Here is a 22,675-nt window from a genome sequence, read left to right on the forward strand (position 1 = left end):
CAAGAAATTAAATTTCAACCAAAAATGGGTGGACAAAGATATTATTGATGTATCAGATTTGATGGATGACGCTGGCACAATCCTAAATGATGATGTAAGTTTATGGTCAAATATCAATTTCCAATTCCTTTCAGAGATTATAAAACACTCTCCAGTGTGTTTCGAATGGCTTGTTTCAATTAATGAAAAGTCATACAGCTCCAAAAGTGTCTCAGAATAGATTCATTATCAATGGAAAAGACTTTTTGAGCAATAACAGGCAAATTAAATGAATCCAACCGAGAGGGAAAAGATTTTGGAACTCGCATTTTTGCAACATTTGATTTTGCTACAGACTCGAGCGCCTCTGACTTTTTGCTTTTGACTGTGCTTCCGTTACTCCTCTCAGCTGCCCCACAAACAAGGCATGTGTTTTTATACCACACATTTCATACACATGGCAACAAATGTGCCTACCACTGTGCCATCCATATTCTAACATGTGTGTAAATATGTAAATGTTATTCCCCCTGGAGTTTCATCAGGATATTTCTGAATATGAACTTAAAAAAATAAATTAAAATAATATTAAATTGTTCAGAAAAAATCCATGTTACCCAAATAGATTACACCGGACGATTTTTAATCATCTTTATTTTTACCTTGTGTACATTCGTATTTTATAATATTCAAAGAAACATGGAAATATGATTGAATTGAATCATTTTGTAATTGATTTTATTACATGTTTTGGTATCACTGATGTTCAGGATATTTGCGTGGGCGTTGTTGAATTAAATTGTCCTACATTAGTCAGCCTAATCACTGCTGCTCAGTGGTCATGGTGAAGATGATGCCAGGACTTGTCACGGTGGTGCTGTCGTCACTGGAGACGCTCTTCACTGAGGCAGCGACATCTCGCTCTGCAAAGGAACAGACCATTGCAGCTCGTGTGTCTCTTCAATATTCTACAACACAGTCTTCCAGAGAATGACACTGAATACTCACTCCTTCTGAAGCATCTGGGTTCACAGTTGTCCATATTAGTGGGTCGGCACACTGCTGTGTTGCAGTGGATGTACAGCTGGAAACACAGCACAATGAGCATCAGAGTTTTGACAAGGCCTGGAGCCCAGGGAACATTTGTCTCCAGTTTTACCATTTCTTGTAGAGGAGTCATGATCGGATCTTGTAAAACGTTCTTTGTGGGATTAGCCGAACCAGATGCCACGAATGTAAACATCTTGAAAATGAAGCGCTTGTAGTGGCTGGGGAATTGAAGGCCTGAGGAGCCGTCCACCTGGACCAGGTTGGTCAGATAGCGGTCGTCACGGTACGGGCAGCTGCCAGTCGAAACCAGAGGAGGTTACCATTATGACTTTTAACAACAGAGACAAATCTGTAAAACGCAGACTCACCCATCCACCAGCAGGTCCCACTGGGGCAGACTGAGGGGGTTGGGGTTGGAGGTGGCCCAGCAGCGGCCCAGGGTCAGCACGAGGTTTGGATCGGTTCTCTCCAGCATTCTCACCTCCACATACACAGGGTCTCTGAGCACCTTGGTGACAGGGTATTCTCCATCCAGGTAGTAGGAGTTGTAGGCCACGTCCTCTGTTCACGACAAACACCACATTCATCAAAAAGGTTTTTAAAAACACTACAATCGTGGCTGAGAATGGCTTTTTGGGTCACGGCTTGTCATACTGAGGTGATTTTGGGTCCTATCACATGACCTTTTAGGCCATAGTCTGAGTAAATCCATGCTCTCGCGTACCTTCCATGCAGCCCTTGGCGGTGCATATTCCGTTGCCCAGCCTGAGCTCCACACGCAGAGGTCCAGGACCAGCCACAGGAGGAGGAGGAACCAGGACACCCACGTCAATCACCAGAGCCTCCACTGAAGTCCCAGTGTATTTGCACTGGACCAGCAAGCTACAGCCAAGAGCAGAAATTAGATGAAGCAAAAGGTGAACATGTTCGTCTTAGCTCACATCTCGGGTTACTTTAACTTGAAGGTCCTGAACATGAGTTTTGTTTTGTTTTTTGTTTTTACTAAGAATGAAAGAGGGAGCAGGTGAATTAGAATGTTACTTGTTTCCAAACTCATTTCTAACTTTTGATGAGTGATGAGTTCATAAGCGCGTTTCACAACTTGCAGGGTGAGTTTTCAGGGCCGCTGTAGCCGGGAAGATCATGAAATTGAAATGGAATTAAAACAAGCGCTCATGCAATTATTAGTTTTTCAATAAACTGAAGGAGGACAAAACAAATACCGTTCCATTAATGTAGAAAAAATCTGTCAGCTATAGGGCCTTTAAAGGGACTATAAGGAGTTTAAAAATGTTAAAATTAAGTATTTTCCTCTCCCTACATGTTCCAGCCATGTCCTAATGTGTAGAATGAGCTCAGACCTGTTCACCACAACTGCCTCTAAAATCCTGCACTGTAACTCAAAAATGTGTCACTTCGGCCCGAATTGCCGTCATGCACGAGCTTAATATAGAAGGTGCAGTTACACATATGGCCTAAGGTGGCAGTAGTGAGTATAAAATGGCGAACTTGCTTCCAGCCCCTTTAAAGTGATAGTCTGTAAGTTGCAAAGTGAGGAGAGATAGAGTGAAATTTGAAAGCGCTTCTTAGTTTGCTAATTGAGGAGAGCAGGAACAGAAGCTTCAAAAGTAAACGATTGAGCTCCTCCCCCTCCTCCTGATTGGACTTGACAGGCTGGTTCATGGGAAAAGCTCGTCTCATTGGTCACCGCAGGAGGATATTATACTCTGATTAGTTGCTGAGATCCAAGAAGGATAAAAAATAATGTATTATTATTACTTACTTTACATCAAAAGGTGGTCGATTTTGCACATTTAATGAAATTCATAAAATATTTAGACTTTCAGACTATCACTTTAAGTAGCCATCCATTTTGATGAGCAAAATAATGTATAATGCCACAGGGAACTGTCCTGGGGTTCATGAGATGAATTCAATATACTGTGTATTAAAAGAGTGATATTGTATAAATTCTGTAATTTCAAACAACTACTGTATGTAAATGATATGAAATAACAATACAAATGATAAATATGATCATAGAAATATTCTAATGACAGTGTTAAAATGGGGTCTTAGAACGTGTTACATCTGCAGTATACAGTACTTACTCAAACTGGCTGTCTCTGGTGATGGCTCCATAGGGTCCAACAGCAACTTCATAAGAACACGACATCCTGTTCTCATAGGTGATGACGTTGGTGTCGGTCTCCTGCAGCAAATGTGTCATGTTTGATGTTAATTTGACCGTCAACCTCTCGTAAATGACCATGTCAGCTTACCGTCATGGTGGTGCCGCAGCCGGTAACAGGGAACTGATAGATAGCAAACGCCGAGCTTGTGGCCACAGGCTGGCAGTTCTCATTAGTGCCCATGAAATTAATGGAATCCAAGTCAATATTGGGCAACGTGGCATCCCTGGCAATCACCACGATGAACTGGCCATCCTTTGTGCACTGCAGAGTAACTGTTCGAGGAAATGAAAGTTAAAGTATTTGTTTGTGGAAGGAAGAAGTAAGAGGGGAAAGATTTAGCCTACCAGCTCTGCCGTAGTAGCACATCTGTCCATCGAAGCAGCAGTTGATGTCCTGGCAGTCGGACGCAGTGATGCCCGGAAGCCCACACTGGATCTTGTATTGTGGAGGAACTTGACAGGTGGGAATATCAGGATGGCCCTGTGTCTGTTGTGTGTTGATCTTTTGGGGCCTCTGCTGGGTCGGCGGCTGAGGCTTCTGAGGACCCTGGGGTGTCGAAGGCTTGAAGTACCGCTCCTGCGCCTGGCAAAGACTGCCCAGAAGCGCCACTGCCAGAAGACAGAGGGAGAAGAGTTTGACTGCCATGGCTCACAGTACAAACTGATCCACCATGAGCACCAGAAGCTGTCAAAGATCAGGGGCTCCAGTCCTGTCTTTTATAAGCGTTGAACAGCTCTCATCCTATTTGCTAAGCTCAGCTGCCAATCAGGTGGCCTTGATACTAGCTGCTATCTGGTGCAAAGCAACAGGATGTCAGGACAGAATACTTGTTCATTTCAGACGGTAATTTCAAACTAATGATACATAATAAAACATCATAAGCAATGACTTGCATTACTAATATTTTGATGTGGTCAGAACCTCTTAAATGTCTAAAAAGAAAGAAAAAAGGCATAAAAAGCGATTTGACAGCGGCCAGGGTCAAACAGGTCTTTGTGACCTGTCCGGCTGGTCACACACGTAGCGTCCTGTCTAACCTGACCTCTGAAAAACTAAACTAAACAATATGTTCGATATCGTAATGACACCAGTATCACATAATGCAGGGGTAAGTGCGTTTGCTTTGTGAGGGACGATTTTATTAATCGCCAAAACACTAATGGCCGAAGTAAAGCAACACTTTCATCTTTCACTTACAAATGCCAATGTTGACCTAATGGGAAATCTTTGAGGAACTGACAGTGTTTTACGTATTTATACTTAGTACTTAGACATGTGTTTTATGTCTGAGTTGTGTAATAATATTCCTCAGAATCCTCTTGCCTCACGTTGCTGACTCTGGGCATAATGGCTTCACTCCCGACCCAGCCAATGAGGTAAAGTCTTTACTTGCTTCAGGACTACACAGTTCTGCTATAATCTGGCACATTTATCATTTGTGTACAATTAATGTATGAACAATGTGACCTGTCGTGATCAAATAAATAAATAAAACAGCTTGATATGATATGAATTTATTGGCTAATACATGTATAAGTATACAGATAGAGTAAAAATAATAGTTTATTAGGATTAGGTCAACGACCTTCATCAGGCTTCTGATGACCAGTCTTAAGTAGCATGTGACTGGCACCCAAGGGTGAAAACCTTGGAAGGTTTTATATTATTATTGAATCATTTTGACCCAAACCTCACATTCACAGCACAGTGGAGTCATGAATATGTGGTTCAAAAGAAATCATGATACTGTGATCACTTCATTGTATCGTAAAGAAACAAATAAAAATACATTATTGTTTTCCTCCAGCTTTCATCCTGGCCCTTTGAAAAAAGGTTTACCCATGAGTCACTTTCTCAGGTTAAGGAGAATTTGCCACTCAACGGAAGATTTTATTAATAAAGCAATAGACGTGAAAATGAGGTTTGAGCAATGAGGGTATCCCAAAAACTGGATAGATGATGCATATACTGTACCTACCCATTCTGAAGTATTTAAAAAGAGCATAAAGAGGCAAAAAACATGTATCACTCAATAGTCTGCTCACACACCCGCCATTAAATACATTTGTTTTTTTTGAAACACTGGCACAGTTTAAAATCAGACCCTGAAATCTCCATTTTTAAACTGCCTCCCCTTTTTGTCAATAAAAGATGTAAAAATCATAGAGATGTTTTGGTCTGTGCCAACTTCAATTCTAATCCTAAATTAGCCTCACAAACATTGTTACTATCGTTGTGGCAACTGTGCCCAATACTATACAGTCAAACCAAATCATTTTGTACATCCTCACACTGGAAAAAAATGCCCTATAAAAAGTGTAATCACGTGTTCATCAACTCATGTCATTTGCATGTTATGGTGCTCTTGTGGTTTAACTTATGGAGGTAAAACTACAAGAAAACTTAAACAACCATTAGCAAGCACAAGAGCTCCACCCGGAGGAATGATCGGGATTACCCCGCTGTTAAACATTTTAATGACAACAATCATGATGTCTGTTCTCTGAGGTTCTATGGCCTTGATCATGTCCCCCCTCCACTCAGAGGGAGAGATCATGACAAACTGCTCAAGCAAAGTGTGGATCCACACTTTACAAACGTTGGCTCCTAAAGGCCTCCTAGTGGGTTGATCAGTTTTGGCACACTGTCCCTTTAAGAGGGGCACCCTTGGGTGCCGGTCACACCCTACTAGGCAGACTTCAGCAATTTGCCTGATGAAGGTCGTTGACCTAATCCTAATAAACTATTTTTGCAAAGTTGGCAGTGTGCGGGAAGTATTATTTTTACTCATGTACGCTGGGATTTACCCTCATCTCTTACACACTGGCCTCTAGTAGTTGATGTGCAAAGCTTATCTTCTAAGTATACAGATACAAATACTCACTGAGGATAACACATAAAGTATAAAACAGTTCTTTCCAATGTGGTTCTCCTTGACTGAAGCTTGAAGGTCCTGATTTGGATGTCCAGGACAAACGGGGCCTTTCTGTGGCGTTTGCATGTTCTCACTGTGTCTGTAAGTTCCACCCTGGTACTGCAGTTTCCCCTACAACTAAAACATGTACAATAGGCTAAGTTGAGTGAGAGTGTGTTTAAGAGTGCGAGTGGGAATCAACCCTTGGCTACTCCCTAGCGTGGCACGTTTACATGCATGAGTCATGTGTGCTCATTATCATGTTTCAAATGATTTGTAAATTGACCAAACTGAAATAAGTGATTGAATAACAAATAGATAAATGCATTTTTGGAAAAACAAGACAAGTATCGATGAGACACACCTTATTTTCATACTCAGGTCAAGCAGACTGACTTTGACCTGTTTTAGAAACAGCCATTGCTGCTTTATTGATTTGTTCTGCCTAACAAATTTACTTTGGCCAAATATTTGTTTGGCATTTCATGTGGAGGACAGGAAGACTTAAAACAAGGTTGGCGTGACATTCAGTAAAACCCGGTGCCAATTGTTCTGTGCAGTAAAAGTACGGATATAATAAATAACACTTATTTGAGCAGACTTTGTACGATGTTTGCATCCATCAGCTGTGACCTCCGAGCTGTTGGCATTCTTTCCTATCGCCTGTTGTCCACAGCCATGTCAGATGCAGTGAACACGCATATGGGTGGTGAGCCTGCCAGTAGGTGGGGCCTCAGGGCAGATAAACGTATAAAAGGAGAAGCAGTGGCTCTAGGCTTCTCTACAGCACCCTGTGCAGTTCACCTGCTGTTGGAGCCATGCTGTTGAAGTGCACTGCTACGTGCCTTTTGGCACTAGCCCTGTTAAGCTGCCTCTGTGGAGCACAATGGAACCCTGACCAGCAGAACATTGAGACGTTCAACAGGCCGCTGAACTGGGCGTACCCTGGTGACCCTGAGCCTGAGACTCCAGGCCAGCCCGAGGGCTTTGAGATCAGACACCCGGTCCCTGTGGCTACTGTGGCAGTGCAGTGCATGGAGAGCTTTGTCCATGTGGAGGTGAAGAGGGACATGTTTGGAATAGGACAACCCATAAACTCCAACGGCCTCACTCTGGGAGATTGTGCGGTTACTGGGGAGGACAGCAATGCTCAAGTACTCATTTTTGAATATGAACTGCAGAACTGTGGCAGCGATCTGACGGTAAGGACAGTCTGACTGCACTGTAGAGCCTTACCAAAATGTTCACGGCTTGCCTTTTTCCTCCAGTTGACAGACGATTCCTTCATCTACAGCTACGTTCTGAACTACAATCCTCAAGTGAGCAGTGAGTCTCCTGTAGTAAGGACCAGCAGAGCCGCTGTCATTGTGGAATGCCACTACCCAAGGTACATCACATATCACACCAAAACCACGTCTTCATAGTTCAGCCTATACTAACACAAACTCTTACATCTTTAGGAGGCAGAATGTGAGCAGCCTTGCTCTGGAACCACATTGGGTTCCTTTCTCTGCAGTGAAGGTGTCGGAGGAGTTCCTCTACTTCTCACTCAAACTCATGACTGGTAGGTCAGCCAACTCATTCTTTAAATAAAACATGTAATACATCATGACATGTTTTCTTTGCACAGCTGACTGGGGCTTTGAAAGACCAAGTTACCAGTACTACTTAGGAGACATGCTTCACCTTGAGGCAACCGTCATGCAGTACTTCCACGTCCCTCTTCGCGTTTACGTTGACAGTTGTGTCGCTACTCTGGCACCCGATGTAAACTCCAACCCCCGATATGTCTTCATTGACAATCATGGGTGAGGGAGTCGACTGTGGTAAAATATACTTCTCTGTGGCCTTGTCTAACTGTGCGTACATACAGGTGTTTCGTGGATGCCAGAATCACCAACTCTGGCTCAGCCTTTCTGCCACGCTCTGTAGAGAATAAGCTGCGCTTCCAGCTGGAGGCCTTCAGATTCCAAGGAGTGGAGTCCGGATTGGTGAGCTCCCTGCCTTCTTTCAAAGCCTGTGCTAATACATCAACCACATTTTAATGAACTGTTCCAACAGATGTACATTACCTGCCACTTGAGAGCAACGTCTGCAGCACATGCAATTCATGAACGACACAGAGCCTGTTCCTTCACCGGCAACATGTAAGTGTCAGTAGTCTGAAACAAACAATTAACAAGAATCAACTTTGAATTAAAATGCATACAGTATTTGCTTAAGAATGTTTTCTTTATAACCAAACAGTAATGGGTGTTATTTTAGATGTGTTTATTTTTGTTTATATGAATATTTATTTGAGACTCTTAAGACATAGTATTTAGTCTACTTGGGCACACATTTGGCAAAGTCTGAACCATTGCTACTGAAAACAAACTGTTGTTGTCTTCTGTCTTAGGTGGAGGGAGGCCAGTGGATCCCATCAAGCTTGTGAGTCTTGTGAAAGCAGTTCAGGGATTTCAGGGGGAAGTGGTGGGTCAGGCCATGGTGGTTGGTCAGGAGGTGGATCAGGGACAGGTGGAGGGTCCGGCACAGGAGGTGGGTCTGGGTCTGGTGGACAACAGTCTGGTGGCCAATGGTCTGGCGGCCAATGGGGACAAGGTGGCACAGGGTCCGGGACAGGAAGTGGACAACAGTCTGGCGGCCAATGGGGACATGGTGGCACAGGGTCTGGGACAGGAAGTGGACAATGGGGACAAAGTGGCAAAGGGTCTGGGACAGGAAGTGGACAACAGTCTGGCGGCCAATGGGGACAAGGTAGCACAGGGTCCGGGACAGGAAGTGGACAATGGGGACAAGGTGGCACAGGGTCTGGGACAGGAAGTGGACAACAGTCTGGCGGCCAATGGGGACAGGGTAGCACAGGGTCCGGGACAGGAAGTGGCCAATGGGGACAAGGTGGCACAGGGTCCGGGACAGGTGGCCAGTCCTCTGGAGGTGGTGGGTCTGGAACAGGGGGTATCAAGTGGCCTCAAGGTAGCACAGGATCTGGGACAGGAAGTGGCTCATGGACTGGGACAGGAAGTGGCTCATGGACTGGGACAGGAGGTGGCTCAGGGTCTGGGACAGGAGGTGGCTCAGGGTCTGGGACAGGAGGTGGCTCAGGGTCTGGGACAGGAGGTAGGAAGTGGACTGGGACAGGGGGTGGCTCAGGGTCTGGGACAGGAGGTGGCTCAGGGTCTGGGACAGGAGGTGGCTCAGGGACTGGGACAGGAGGTGGCTCAGGGTCTGGGACAGGAGGTGGCTCAGGATCTGGGACAGAGAGTGGCAAGTGGACTTGGACACAAGGTAGCACAGGATCTGGGACAGGGGGTGGCTCGGGGTCTGGGACAGGGGGTGGCTCGGGGTCTGGGTCAGGGGGTAGCTCAGGGTCTGGGACAGGGGGTGGCTCAGGGTCTGGGAAAGGAAGCGATGGCAAGTGGGTTTGGCAAGCAAGTGGCACAGGATCTGGGACAGGATCTGGGACAGGATCTGGGACAGGATCTGGGACAGGATATGGGACAGGAAGTGGCCAATCATCTGGTGGTGGTGGTGGTGGTTCTGGTGGGCAAGGAAGCAGCCATTGGTCTTGGACACAAGGTAGCACAGGAGGTGGTACAGGGACTGGGACAGGAAGTGGCTCAGGAAGTGGCTCAGGGACTGGGACAGGGACTGGGACAGGAAGTGGCAAGTGGACTGGAAAAGGAGGTGCATCTGGAGGAGGAAGTGGGACATATTCTTCCGCCTACTACGTGGTTACCTCAGGGGGTTCCAGTCAAGGCGGGTCAAAGCCTACATTCCCACAAACATGGCCTTCGACTGGTATTTGGAGCCAGGGTGCTGGAGGTCCTCCGACAATATCTAGGAAGACTCGGGATGTTTCTGGCGAAAAAGGTAAGTGCAAAATGCCATAGCAAATTACATTTCCCAAATTACAATTAGTAAGATTACTAAGTCATATTTCTATTTCCCTTTTCCAGCTTTCGAATGGGAAGGTTTGGTCACCCTGGGTCCTTTTGCAATTGGTGAGAAAGTGGTCCCCAAAGAATAAAGCTCCTGATCTCAAAAATAGCAAACTGTACAAATTTGATCCCTCACTGGTTAAAAGTTTCTTTGATTTGTAATGGCATAATAATAATAATCCAGTACATCACTGTAGAGAAATAAAGTCTAGTACATTTCCCTTTCTGAATTATTGTTTGAATTGTTTTCCCGTTTCCTCTGTCACTGTAAAGCATATAGGGGAAAAGACAAAATAAACTAATTTAAACCAAATATATGAGACTGAGTTTTGTTTCTGTTGTTTTTTGTCTTGGTGGATATGACGCTACAAATAAATAGCATTTAGGCTGAACATGTTTTGCCAACATTGATGCAGAAGGGCCAGGTTGTCAGTGTTGGGATTGAAGAGAACAACTTCCCAACACATTTTTAACAGACCGGTTCTTCACTGGGAGGGTCACATTGCAGGATAACTGTCATTGTAATGCTAACAAAAACTAGCAAGCTCACAATTGATAAAAAAAATAAAATAAAAAAAACACTGAAAGAGGACAAACCAATAAAAAAAAATTAAAAAAAAAATGGAATTCACCAAGAATCCCAGAAATCTTAGTGACACAACATGATCTCAAGCTCTTGAAGTTACTGTAAATGACTTAAGACATAGAGTCACATCCAGCTGACCAGGCAACGGTCACGGTGACATAGGGCCTCATTTCCTAGTTATCCAGAGTGTTGATTTCTGGAGATTTTTTTTTCTTTTTATTCATGCAGTCCTTATTATATACTAAAGAGTTTAGTGGTGCTAGGCTAGTGCTAGGCTAGTGCTAGGCTAGTGCATGTCTATGGTAACTAGTAGCCTACATTAAAAAACAGTCTGACCCGAGCACAGTGCACCTGAGGCAAATCACTTATAACACCAGAATACCAATATAAATGTCCATGTTGACTGAATATTTTTTTAAATATAAAAATGTTGCATTTAAAAGAACTTATATTTGAGCAGCATCAGCCTCCTGATTCCTGAATTCACAAAGGAGCTTTCTACAAATCAGATATGGCAACGTTTGGAGGACGACCCCATGATTTTGAAGAGGTTTTAAATGGAGGCTACTAGTTACCATAGACATGCACTAGCCTAGCACTAGCCTAGCTCTAGCTTGGACTGCATGAATTAAAAATAAATAAATATATAAAATCTCCAGAAATCCACAACACTCTGGATAACTAGGAAATGAGGCCCTATGTCAAAAATCCTGAATTATCCCTTTAATTTCAGAGAGTGTCACGAAATATTGTATAAAACGATGGAAAAATGAACATGTTCGTCAGTTTATAAGTAAAAAATAACTTGTGAACAGCCAGCCATGTCATTTTGCATAATACACATAAGAACTAAACATAGGAGATGGCAAAATGGTAAGGAGGGTTTGTAGCCATTATTATCTCTGTGAGTAAATGACGTACCTTTTATTGCGTTGGGAAGAAGAGGGTTGAGGCTTTAAAATGAGCCCACCCCTGCCCCTCTAAGCCTCTGGGAAGCAAAGGTTGCGTTGAAAATGTTGTCGTTGCCGTGACAACTCGCTAATGTTATATATATAGAGTCTTTGTCCACGATTTGTATATCATAATTATGTGATCATGTGACTACAATTTGAACAAGCCCATTGGATTCCTAGACACCCAAAACATGGGGTTAGACACCAAAAGGGCTTGTCTAGGATGAATAATAAAGGAGTAATGGGCATTTTAAGGATCTCGCCACCCTCTTGAAAATTAGACCTTTCCAGTGGTCAGATTTTGGTAGACTTTTAGTATGTTAATAAGCACACGTGATACTACAGAAAACCATTGAAAAACCTTTTGTAGCAATTTTTTGGGGGTTAGGTGTTTTTTTTTCATATATGCAGCCGCCTACATGTTTGTAGCTGTCTGAAGATACTGCCTTTACTACCATCATTCAGCTCGCTTGTGTTTTATAATCCATTCGTTATTAAATAAATGCTATGATTCATTGTTGGTATTTGTAAGATTACATTGTAAGAAATTGTACGTCTTAGAATAACTTATCATCAGTGCTTTTTACTTCTACTTAAGTAAAATGATCTGTTTCTTACTTTATCGAGTAAATATTTAAGCGACAAATACTTCTTTTGAGCGATTAAATTAGATGCAGTTCATCGTGTGCTCCTTATTCTTTAGAATGATTTTGTGTTTTGTATTTTCAATTGTGCCATTTTCTGTGGAAATATCAGGATTTTTATAGGATTTAGGTCCGACAGGCTGGTCACGCCCCCTGCCACCCGGTGGATTCAGGGCGACAGGGGGCGTAATCATTGGAGGAGGGTGTCCAGGTGTGGGACAGGAGAAACGCTCCTTCGTCACGGTTGATGGTGTCGGTTTCCTCCGTTTCCTGATTTCTATAGCTTCTTTTATCCAGTGCTTGAATTAGTAAGTAGCAGAAGTAAAAACAGCTGATAAGTGACACGTCACCGCACGCCGGTGATACTTCTGATGACGGCCTGCAGATGGCGGCTGAAACATGGAAGGGTAAAAGATTTTCAACATATTTAACCCTAGTGACAAAATGAACCCAACAAGTGATACTGATGAACACAATGAATGTTATGAAAGTTACTCACAGTAGCATTTTCTGCAAGTACTTATTTTTTACTTTTACTTGAGTAATTATTTTTGGTCCTTTGAAACAATTTTACTCAAGTAAAAAGTAGTGACTAAAATAATTACTGTAGCAAAAGTAAAAAAAAGGGGAAAATGTTACTTGAGTAACTGTTTGAGGATAAAAGTCAGATTTACTTATTAATGTTCATTGTGTCTACTTGTGTTCCAATAACTTTCAGAGTTCATTTGAGTCAGACCTAAAGGATCAGAGATGTTGAAATCTGTACATGTTTCTGATGACGGCCTGCAGATGGTGCTGAAACATTTAAACATCTCTAATTCTAATTCATTTGAAAGCTAAGACCTACAACATCGATCTACAATTTTTCCTTGTGTTTCCATGCATTGTTGCCAAGTTGTCGTCACTTTTTGTCACATTTTTGTCACGTTTTTGTCCCATTTTTGTAGCGTTTTTTTTTTTTACTTTGTTGTTGCTTTTTTGACACATTTTTTTGCTCTTTCATCCTCATTTACGTATTTACGCACTTTGGGGGGAGTGCGCTGTGCTCCGTTCACTCTGTGGGACCTTTCCAAAATGCTCCCTCCTCCCTCACCCTCACCCCTAACACTCAGTTTGTGCGTGCCCGTGGAGTGGAGTTCTGTCCGAAACGGATCCTTCAGTGAGGGGGAGTGGGTGAGTCTGCATCGACACCACACTTAACAGGTGTGTGTTACACTGAGAGCAGTCCCACGAGCAACACACCAAACTACTTCAGTTCCATTTATTTAGGAGCACCTAAGTGTTCATTTGAACAACTTTATCGTCATATAGACATTTATTAATGAAAAAGAAAACAACAGTGAAACTTAACATGATTTTATTATGAGAGGATAAATTCTCACTTGTGAGTTTGAAGAAGCTAAATTATATAATGTAAATACAACATATTTGAATCTGAATAACTTTGTTAACTCATAAGAGAACCTTTTATTTATTTAAAAGTATGATCAGTCGAATTAGTGATTTTTGCAACATTATGGGCTGTGCAGTTCGTGGGGGCGAGGGAGAGAGCGTCTGAAAGTCACAGCTCTGGAGGTGCCCTCACTGAGTCCTGAGTGGAAGGGTGTAGGGGAAGGGAGGAGGGAATGGTTTCGGAAAGGCCCCATACGATTTCAAGAGCCCCTTCGCCAGCCGTGATGGCGCTCGGCCCTAAAAATGAATACAAATAGAGGTAGCGACCCCTTGTGGTCACGCCGCTCAGGATCCTGTCGGTTTCAGCACCACAGACAGCGGCACAAGTGGAGGCTAAACATTATCAGTCGACTATAGTAAAACATTGCCTGTTTCTCACAGTAGGCAAAAGCACGGTCAAGGCTCTCTCTCTCTCTCTCTCTCTCTCTCTCTCTCTCTCTCTCTCTCTCTCTCTCTCTCTCTCTCTCTCTCTCTCTTTATATATATATATATATATATATATATATATATATATATATATATATATATATATATATATATATATATATATATATATATATATATATATATATATAAGAAATCATAAACAAACTTATAGTGTCCTGTTTTGCTTTCTAAAGTACATCAGGTTAAATCGATCTCGCTTTTCCATTTCCTCTTTGGCTCCATTGTTTAGTCAGCACACTTCCAATCACGAGTGGAGGGTATCACTGTTGTCGCTATGATCCAGATGAGTCAAAAGCTTTAAAGCAACAGTCCGTTTTTTTGTTTTTAATGTACAGAATGATAAATGAATAGATATGCCGACTGATAAATGTGCAGAACTGACATGTGCTCAAATCGTATCCACCTCATTTTGACAAAATCTTTGTAAGCGATGTGTGACTGCATCCCTCTCTTGTCACTGACGTTACAGAGTCCCCCCTCCTCCCTCCCTCCCTCCCTCTCCCCGCCTCTCCTCTCTCCCCTGCCAGTCTGCGCACTGCTGGCTCGCTTTTTGCCTGGCCGTGGCACGCGTTCTTGTTTTCCGGGAGGACACTGGACCGTTGGCCGTACTGCCATTTTCTGAAGGACATCTTTTTTGGGGGGGTTAAATTTTGTTTCTTTTTTTTCCCCCTTTTGCCATCGCATCCTCCGTGTGATCCCTCCCTCCTCTCTTCTCCTCCTCCTCCTCCTCCTCTTCCCGCGCCCGGTGTGTGCGTGTGTGTGTGGATGCTCGACTGCAGATCGGATGGTGCTGAGCAAGCTGGTGTGACTGTGACTGAAGGCTCTCGGCCGAAGGGGGGCATCCGAGCTGGGGCCTTAAAGAACAATCAACCCGGGAATCCCGACGACCACCCCGCAAAACCCCCGGTCCCCCTGTGCATGGACTGCACTGCGCGCCTTCGCTGATTTGTTTTTTTTCCTTTCCCCCCTCCTCTCATCCCGAAGTCGCTGTGTGTGAGTCATTTGTGGACGAAGAAGATGGCGGACAGGGCTGAGATGTTTTCCCTCTCCACCTTCCACTCCCTCTCTCCTCCTGGATGCAGGTAGGGACGCGCACACACGCACCCAGATGCATAACGCGCTCCTTCTTTTACGCATTGACATTGACGGGAAAGATGATCGCGCCGCGTGGTGTGTCATGGCGATGCTAAGGGGGGTCCGTGTGATGCTAGATGTTGAGGCGACAAGGGCCTCTTCTCGGGGCCGTGTCGCTCAGCAGAACCTGGTGATTTGCTTGTTTTTGAGGGGAACGCTGTGTTCGAATTCAATATGGCCGCGGGGAAAGTGCTCCTCGCCAAGCGCTCTCCAGGCTTTGACATGTTTGTGAGAAAGGACGGCACATCATGAGAGAGCGGCGGCGTCAGCAGCAGCCCTCACCTCACGCCCAGTGCGCAGTCTCTGTGTGAAAGGGAAAGGCCCACGCCCTGTTGAGTAGCATCCCAAAGTAAAGGCAAGGGCAGGGCACTCGCGAACCGCCCCTATCTCTGTCTAGGCTTTTTAAACACGCCACAAAACAATATGTCATGCGTGTAAAGGGAGGGCAAAGTGACCAGGGTTCAGCTCAGCAAAAGAAATCGATAAGCTGTAAGGTTAAGAGGAACGCTGGCTTTTAGGGCTAATAAGGAGCTTATTGATCTCCAGGGGGGGGTTGAGTCACTTTCAGATGGATTACAGATGAGTTTGGTTTGGGGTTTTCAGCTTCATTTCCCCCTAAAACTAACTTCATTAAATGTAATTAAGAAAGACACAACAAAGTGGAGTCACAACAAACAGCATTTATGTCTGGAGTGAAAAGGTGTGAAGTGCAGGTAGATGTATGGTGGTGAATGACACATGAGACCTTTTGTGTATGATGGACACATATGAAGTGTAATGTTCATATGGCATGCTAGTCAAGAGGGAATAAGGAGACCGGTGCTGAAGAGTGAGTGCAAGTCTGAAAATACTACTATTTTGTTGCATCAATTTACCTTTTGAAATATGCCGTGTTAAAGAAATTAGGGCCCAAACGTGTTATGTAAATGAGAGAATGCAGGAATGACCCCTTTGTGTATTTCAGACCTGGAATTTCCCATTTGTGTGGATTAATAAAGCATGTTTGCAGGAGGCCTAGATTAGATTAGATTATGCCCAAAGAGGAGGAGATTTAGGGTTCATGTTCAATGGATCTGAGTGATATTTGGTGCACAATCACACTGTATTAGTGGAGCAGATGAAGCCCCTCACCCCTGCAGTTCTATTGTTGTTGTTTTTTCAAAATGTGTTTGTGATACAAGCATCAAATTTGACACAAGTGTGGCCCAGTATGTTTGAAAGTCTGTTAGCCACATCAAAATAAACTAATGACATTGAGCAGGAGAGTTTCCACTGGTTCAGCTCAGCCCATTACAAATACATCATCGTTTGTTCCAACTTGGCCCCATTTGGTCCCAGGAAACAATAATCTCTTTTTTTAACCATGCTTTTTTCACCTATGACTGTGATAAGGTAATACATCATTTGTTATCAAAGTAGTAGTAAATGGGTAATACGACCTAGTAGTGAAATACACTGCTGGGACTTGGCGTTTGCATTGTTTAACATTTATCATTTTTCTCAGTGAATGGAAATGATGTGAGGCTCAAAACTGTCATGGGAAGTTTGGATGTTTTTTTTACGTATCTGGACATTTTAGTCACAGTTTTAGTCTCATAAACAGCTTTAGATTTAGTTTTAGTCCAATTTTAGTGGGAAAAAATATTAGTTTGACGAAATATTTTAGTTGTTGAATTGAACACTGGTGCATGCCACTCTTCAACCCTAAGAGACGCTTGTTGTCGTGTTTCTGGCCAAGTTACTTCATCCATCTGGCTTCTTTGTTGGAAATGAACGCCTTTCCAATAACTGCATGTGATGGCAATCCTTGATGAAAAAGCAAACTGTAATAGAAAGTTGATTTCCCTGCCTTTATCGCGGCCCCACTGATATGTTGCCGAGGAATTAAACACAGTGGCTTGTTATTGCTTTTGTGCATTTGCATTCTTTAATCAGGTATACCATGCACAAACATGAATGATCAGACCTGAAATATGAACGCTGTGGTGTCCAAAAGCAGGTTTATAATACATAATTATGTATATGTCCACTTACATGGCCCTCGAATAGCATCTTAGCGGTCAGTGATCATATCATGTGAATTGAATGGTCAGTGTCCCTTATCCTTATCTCCCAAACTGCCCTTTTGAAATCAATAGTGTTTGCATGACTACCACCAGTGACCTCAGCTGAGTCCGCACTCTCTCATTCCATCGATTCCGACTGCACTGGACAGTAATCCGAGCTGATCTTTAATGTAGCGCAGGAACAATGAGCTGTAGTTTTCCTGCAGTTCACCCGTGATGAAAAAAACAAAAAAACTCTTCACTTTGTTTTTCATAGATTGTAGCAGGGCGGATTCCCACTCGTTTTCAAGCAGCTCTACAAAGGCTGTGTCCATTTCGATATGAGGTTAATGAGTTAAATACTGTGTGTCTTGGTGAAACAGTGCAGTCAGGTCACATTATGTTCGACATTATGTTCTGTGTTTTGTTTGTCTTTGGGCGCCAGACGATTGAGGTATGAACACGATGAACACAATCTGCATATTTTCAGGCCAAAACTTGTCATTTTCTATGTGTTGAAGTATCATCTTGGTATCAACTGTTTGTTTTGGTCACGGTGCAATATATATATCACAACACAAAGGGGCTAGTGTGGATTAATGTAGCTAAATCAGTACATGATACACTAAGGCAGGTTGGGGCATTTTGCCCCCAGACCTGACGCTGCCTACTACACCACTAATGGTGTTTTTCCACATAGCACAGCGTACATGCTGTCGCCCGGTTTCACTCATCGACTGTTTCCATCAGAAATGGACCGCAGTCGCTGAGGAATACACATTACTGAAGGAACAACAGAACCACGGTCACACTTTTGTGAGACGCATTGAGAACACTGTGGACAAATTCTGCCATTTGGTGAGGTTTATGGAATTATTCAGAGGTGCCAAGGCAAAAACTAGAGGAAAAAAGCAGCTAAAAGACGAGCTACGAAGGCAAGCTAAGTGCTAACATGAAGAAATAACGAAAAATCTGCACAACTGTTGGCTCCCCAATATTAGCTCACGAGGGACGTTTCCAGACGATGTGGCCTCAAACGTCACTCAGTGAGCTAATATTTAAAAAGCTGGGGAGCCAACAGTTGTGCGGCTCTTTTGCTATTTCTTCATGATTCTTACTTTTTGATCCAGCACACTGACTTAGAACTGTGGATGTGCGTGTCTTTACCCAAGAGCTAAATTTGTGCTAACAGCAGCTAAATGCTATCATCGGCAAAATCACCTTATTCAACAGCGTTGCAATGTTGTAAAATATGAAATCTCCTGCCTGCTTTAGTGCCAGCAGAAAGACGGTGTAGGCTAAGTGTTCAAAATAAGACGAATGTGGCTAACATCCTGTGTGGTCATGACTTTCTAAATAAGAAAAGGTCGAGCTAATTGTTTTTGAAGCAGATCAGTCTGGGGCGCCATTTTAACATCTATCATATGTCAAGTTAGCTTTAGCCTTTAGCTTAAAGACTAAAACACCTACAGTTCAGGACACAGGAAGTTAGCATCATGTCGCTGTACATTCCGTGCCGAGAGCCCATTGGAGCCGCTATTTTGACATTTCATTTCCCTTTGTCACAGATTTGTCCGTTTATTATGATAAGCTCAACATTAATCTCTTTTACATAACTCATAACTGAGCTCTGACAGATGATAATCCAACAGCAGCAGGCGACCGGGCCTTTCCCCCGCACAATTTACAACACCATCATTCCCCGTCCAGGACTGACAGAGGGCCATTTCAATGACACACCATTCAACAGGAGAGCGGCCCGTTCATCAAGTCAGTGGAGCCAATCATTCAGCGGAGACGGAGCTATTCCCCAGTGACCAGCCGTATGAAAGAAAGGCAATTTACCACAGCCTTTATTACGCTTTAATTGAAAGATAGCGGCATTTGTTGAATATGTTTTCATTAGCCCCGAACCCTATTTCATTTGCCGTTCTGGCCATTGGAGTCTTCACGTTCTAGAATGGGATAATAGATACAGACGGCACCTTTGCAAATGCCCATATATGGTCTCGTTCAAAGCATCTATAGGGAAAACAAAGGAGAGACAAAAAATGTACGTCCTATTATTTTCACAAATGCTGAATTATGAATATATCTTTGGAATAAATAAAGATTCAGAGATAACGGCCTGTAAATACTTCAAAAACAGACAGACACTTGCTAACCAGGAAGTATGCTAATGTTAGCAGTGCCGTTTTTCGCTTCTACCGAACAATTTGTTGTTTTTCACCTGATTTTGGCTTGACTTTATTGGTGTGTGATAAATGCCTAGTCCGCCAGAAAAGGGCTGACCAACTTAACGCACATATTTTTTTTTATTTTGTCACAAGAAATGTGCTCATACAATCCCACATGCCATAAGGTTGTTCGGATACACAAGATTTTAAATGCAGACTATAAACAACCCTAATCCTAATAAATCACAGAGAAAGGATTCATGATTACTTTTTCATGCCTTTAGTAGAAGAATTTTGTTTTTATTCAGCCCCCCTTGGTATCGGACTGGTACTCTCTGCAGTGTAGACTGAATTGAAATAACTAATGTATCGGGACAAATTCAACCCATTATTAGGTTCACAAACTTAAGATACTAATTTGGTGGAATGCTTTGTTGACAGCCTATATTTATATTGTCACATTTAGAAAGTGATTACTGAAGGATACTCTGGATTAACCACAGCAGACAATGACCTTCTGTATCAGTTCACATAGAAATAGTAAGAGATTCAATCATGGTGGCACAGCGGTTAGCACTAACACATGTGCAGCCAGGTGATGGTGATCATCAGCCTGGCTTAACCTTGACCTTGTGCTTCACAGTTAGCACAGTACGTGCTACTCTAGAAACATGTACAATAGGCCTTGATGAATGAGAGTGTGTTTGTGGATACAATCCGCTAGCCTGGACAGCCATACACTCTTCTTTCTCTTTATATTTGATCATTTGAAATGTATTCAAATGAAAGTTTGGTAACACTTTACATTACGGGCCGGTAAGTCTGTGGTTTAGTGGTAATTACTAGTAATGACAGTGGTACTTACAGTGGGGTTAGGGAGACACAGAGTTACCACTGTATCTCTCATTACTAAGAGATACAGTGGTAACTCTTAGTAATGAAGGTCATACTTCTATGTACTTTGGTACTTTAAATGATAGTTTCTAGTAGTTTCAGTGATACATCTATGGTACTTATTGGTAATTCAAGAATACTACAGCAGCAATTCATAAATAGTAAATGTGGTACTTCTACATACAGATGTAATTCCTAGGATTGTGTGACTATAAAACAACATAAAACAGCATTAGTGAAAACAAGAAGTACAACCTTCATTACTAAGAGTTACCACTGTATCTAGAAGTACATAACTTGTAATTCTCACTATAGTATCCTTTAAGTTCCACGATAAGAACCTAGAACTACCACTGTAATTACCACCATAAGTACCATTGTAAGTACCACTGTAAGTACCACCGTAAGTACCACTGTAAGAACCACCATAAGTACCTAGAATTACCAGTGTAAATGCCACCATAAGTACCACTGTAATTACCACTGTAAGTACCACTGTAAGTACCAAGGACTTACCAGCCCGTAATGTAAAGTGTTACCGAAAGGGTAAAGAATAAAGATAGTTTATAATAGAGGAGAACAGTCCGCTGTGCCCTTACATGCACCTCTATCTATGTCGTTTCCTGCCATTAGCTTAAAGATACAGATTAAAGATAAGGTTTCGGCAGAGCCTTCATCAGATCATGATCATTATCTTTAGTTAACTTAATATACCTTTGGACACTGGACACTCGAGTGTGCTATGTTGCTTTTTTTTTTTTTTTGAAGATTTTCCTCAACATTTTATTGAAATTGTATCATAACTGAAGAAGGATTCTAAAGCAGTTAAAGGAACAGGCCACCATTTTTCCATACTGAGATATGTTGTTGCCTGAGCTTAGACGAGTTGATATGTACCTGTCTGATCTGTGTGCCCGTGGAAGAGCGTGGTAGCTTCTTACCTCACCCCATACCATCACCCACATCTTTAGTCGTTTTGTGTGACTGAGCGCACGCACAAAGACCAGACAGGTACGCATCAACTCATCTAAGCTGAGGTAAGAACATATCTCAGTATGGAAAATCGGTGGTCTGTTCCTTTAATAATAGGACTGTTCAATAGATCTCAATTGAATGAAGTTGCAACCAACCAATCACGACTCATTTAGGCAATACAATATCCTCTGGAAACAATTAAATATCTCCATAGAAACGACATGAGATGCAGTCTGCCATAACTGTTTTGAATATTATGATAATATTGCAGTATTTTGGCCTCTTGTGATACGGATACCTTCAGCGATAGTATTTGGTGATGCAGCCGCGATATAGAACTCCATTCTAAATGCACAGGGTCTTGTTTTGTTTAGCAGTTCGTATTTCAGTTTTCTCTCAAATATGAAAGCTCCTGGAAGTGTTTGAATGTGCAGAGTGACCTGAATATGAATGTGAAACATGCTCTTAGTTCAGATCTGCTGTGGAAGAGAACAACTTAGCTGCTGCTGTTTTTGTATACAGTTATTGTAACTTTCAAACTATCAAGAGTGTGTTTGCTCGCGGCAGAATGCACAAACTGTTGACCTGTTTATCGAAACCGTTTCATCTCCTAATTTATTATTCACTCCCAGTTCCTCCCATTCTCCCACGGCACGTTATTTTGGCGTTGAAATGCTGATATGTTAAGCAGGCGATGCTCCACTTTACAGCAGCAGCGACTCTTTGAAGGCGTCCCGAGCGTTGGGGGGAGAGGGCGGGCGCTTTACGGGCTGTGTGTAAGAGGCTTAAAGCTCACATTCAGTGCAGTGGCATGTGTGTCTCCTCCGTGTTGAAACATCGCTGTCACTCATGTGCGGCTCGTCGTCGTCTGGGGCTTCGCGTGTAAGGCTTTGGTTTGTGATGTGTTTCCCACTTGACAGAATATATTTACGTTCATGAGACGACAGAATATGATATGATACACTGACAAAATGTACAGACTGCTGGAGGATTGAAGCACCAACATACAGCATACAGATAAACAAATAACAAACACATTTTTACAAAAAAGAAGTGTTTAGAGACCAAATAGAAGCACCTTGTATTGACAAACATAGTTGAAATTCGGATCGTCTGTGTCCCTTTAGTGTCTGCACATCTGTGGGAAACACAGTCACCTGAAGAGTACAGTAACAACAACATTTATTTAAAGATTGATATTCTACAAATGAACTCAACTGGCACACTGTTCTTCATTTGTTAAAGTATATTTGGTCATACAGCGTTTTTTGTGTGCTTTTGTCCACATC

The 22,675-nt window shown here is 42.7% G+C and overlaps 3 protein-coding genes across 5 annotated transcripts in view; 2 read left to right on the top strand and 1 right to left on the bottom strand.

Moving 5' to 3' along the window:
* Nucleotides 1-801: 801 nt before the first annotated feature.
* LOC306971948 (zona pellucida sperm-binding protein 4-like) lies at nt 802-3,869 on the bottom strand (the record flags this gene model as incomplete). The annotated part of the gene is made up of 8 exons (XM_079568392.1): nt 802-902; nt 988-1,063; nt 1,139-1,322; nt 1,398-1,590; nt 1,754-1,911; nt 3,141-3,241; nt 3,312-3,496; nt 3,569-3,869. 8 exons carry the CDS (start codon nt 3,867-3,869, stop codon nt 802-804), a joined length of 1,299 nt encoding a protein of 432 aa, XP_079424518.1.
* A 3,087-nt stretch (nt 3,870-6,956) lies between these two features.
* Nucleotides 6,957-8,603, top strand: LOC306971949 (zona pellucida sperm-binding protein 3-like; the record flags this gene model as incomplete). The annotated part of the gene is made up of 7 exons (XM_079568393.1): nt 6,957-7,340; nt 7,407-7,525; nt 7,599-7,702; nt 7,769-7,946; nt 8,012-8,129; nt 8,200-8,285; nt 8,537-8,603. Coding segments are annotated over 7 exons (1,056 nt in total), but the record flags the coding sequence as incomplete, so codon positions are not given.
* A 6,081-nt stretch (nt 8,604-14,684) lies between these two features.
* Nucleotides 14,685-22,675, top strand: part of mapk8ip2 (mitogen-activated protein kinase 8 interacting protein 2) — a 37,970-nt gene continuing 29,979 nt past the window's right edge. For 2 of the 3 annotated variants that reach the window (XM_079567792.1, XM_079567793.1), the window contains exon 1: nt 14,685-15,243. In XM_079567792.1, the coding sequence (XP_079423918.1) occupies nt 15,179-15,243 (65 nt within the window). In that variant the 5' untranslated portion in view covers nt 14,685-15,178. The remainder of the gene's footprint in view (nt 15,244-22,675) is intronic. The other variant, XM_079567791.1, reaches the window with a different exon arrangement.

The sequence above is a fragment of the Gobius niger genome (genome assembly GCF_951799975.1).
Source record: "Gobius niger genome assembly, chromosome: 12".
Taxonomy (NCBI): domain Eukaryota; kingdom Metazoa; phylum Chordata; class Actinopteri; order Gobiiformes; family Gobiidae; genus Gobius; species Gobius niger.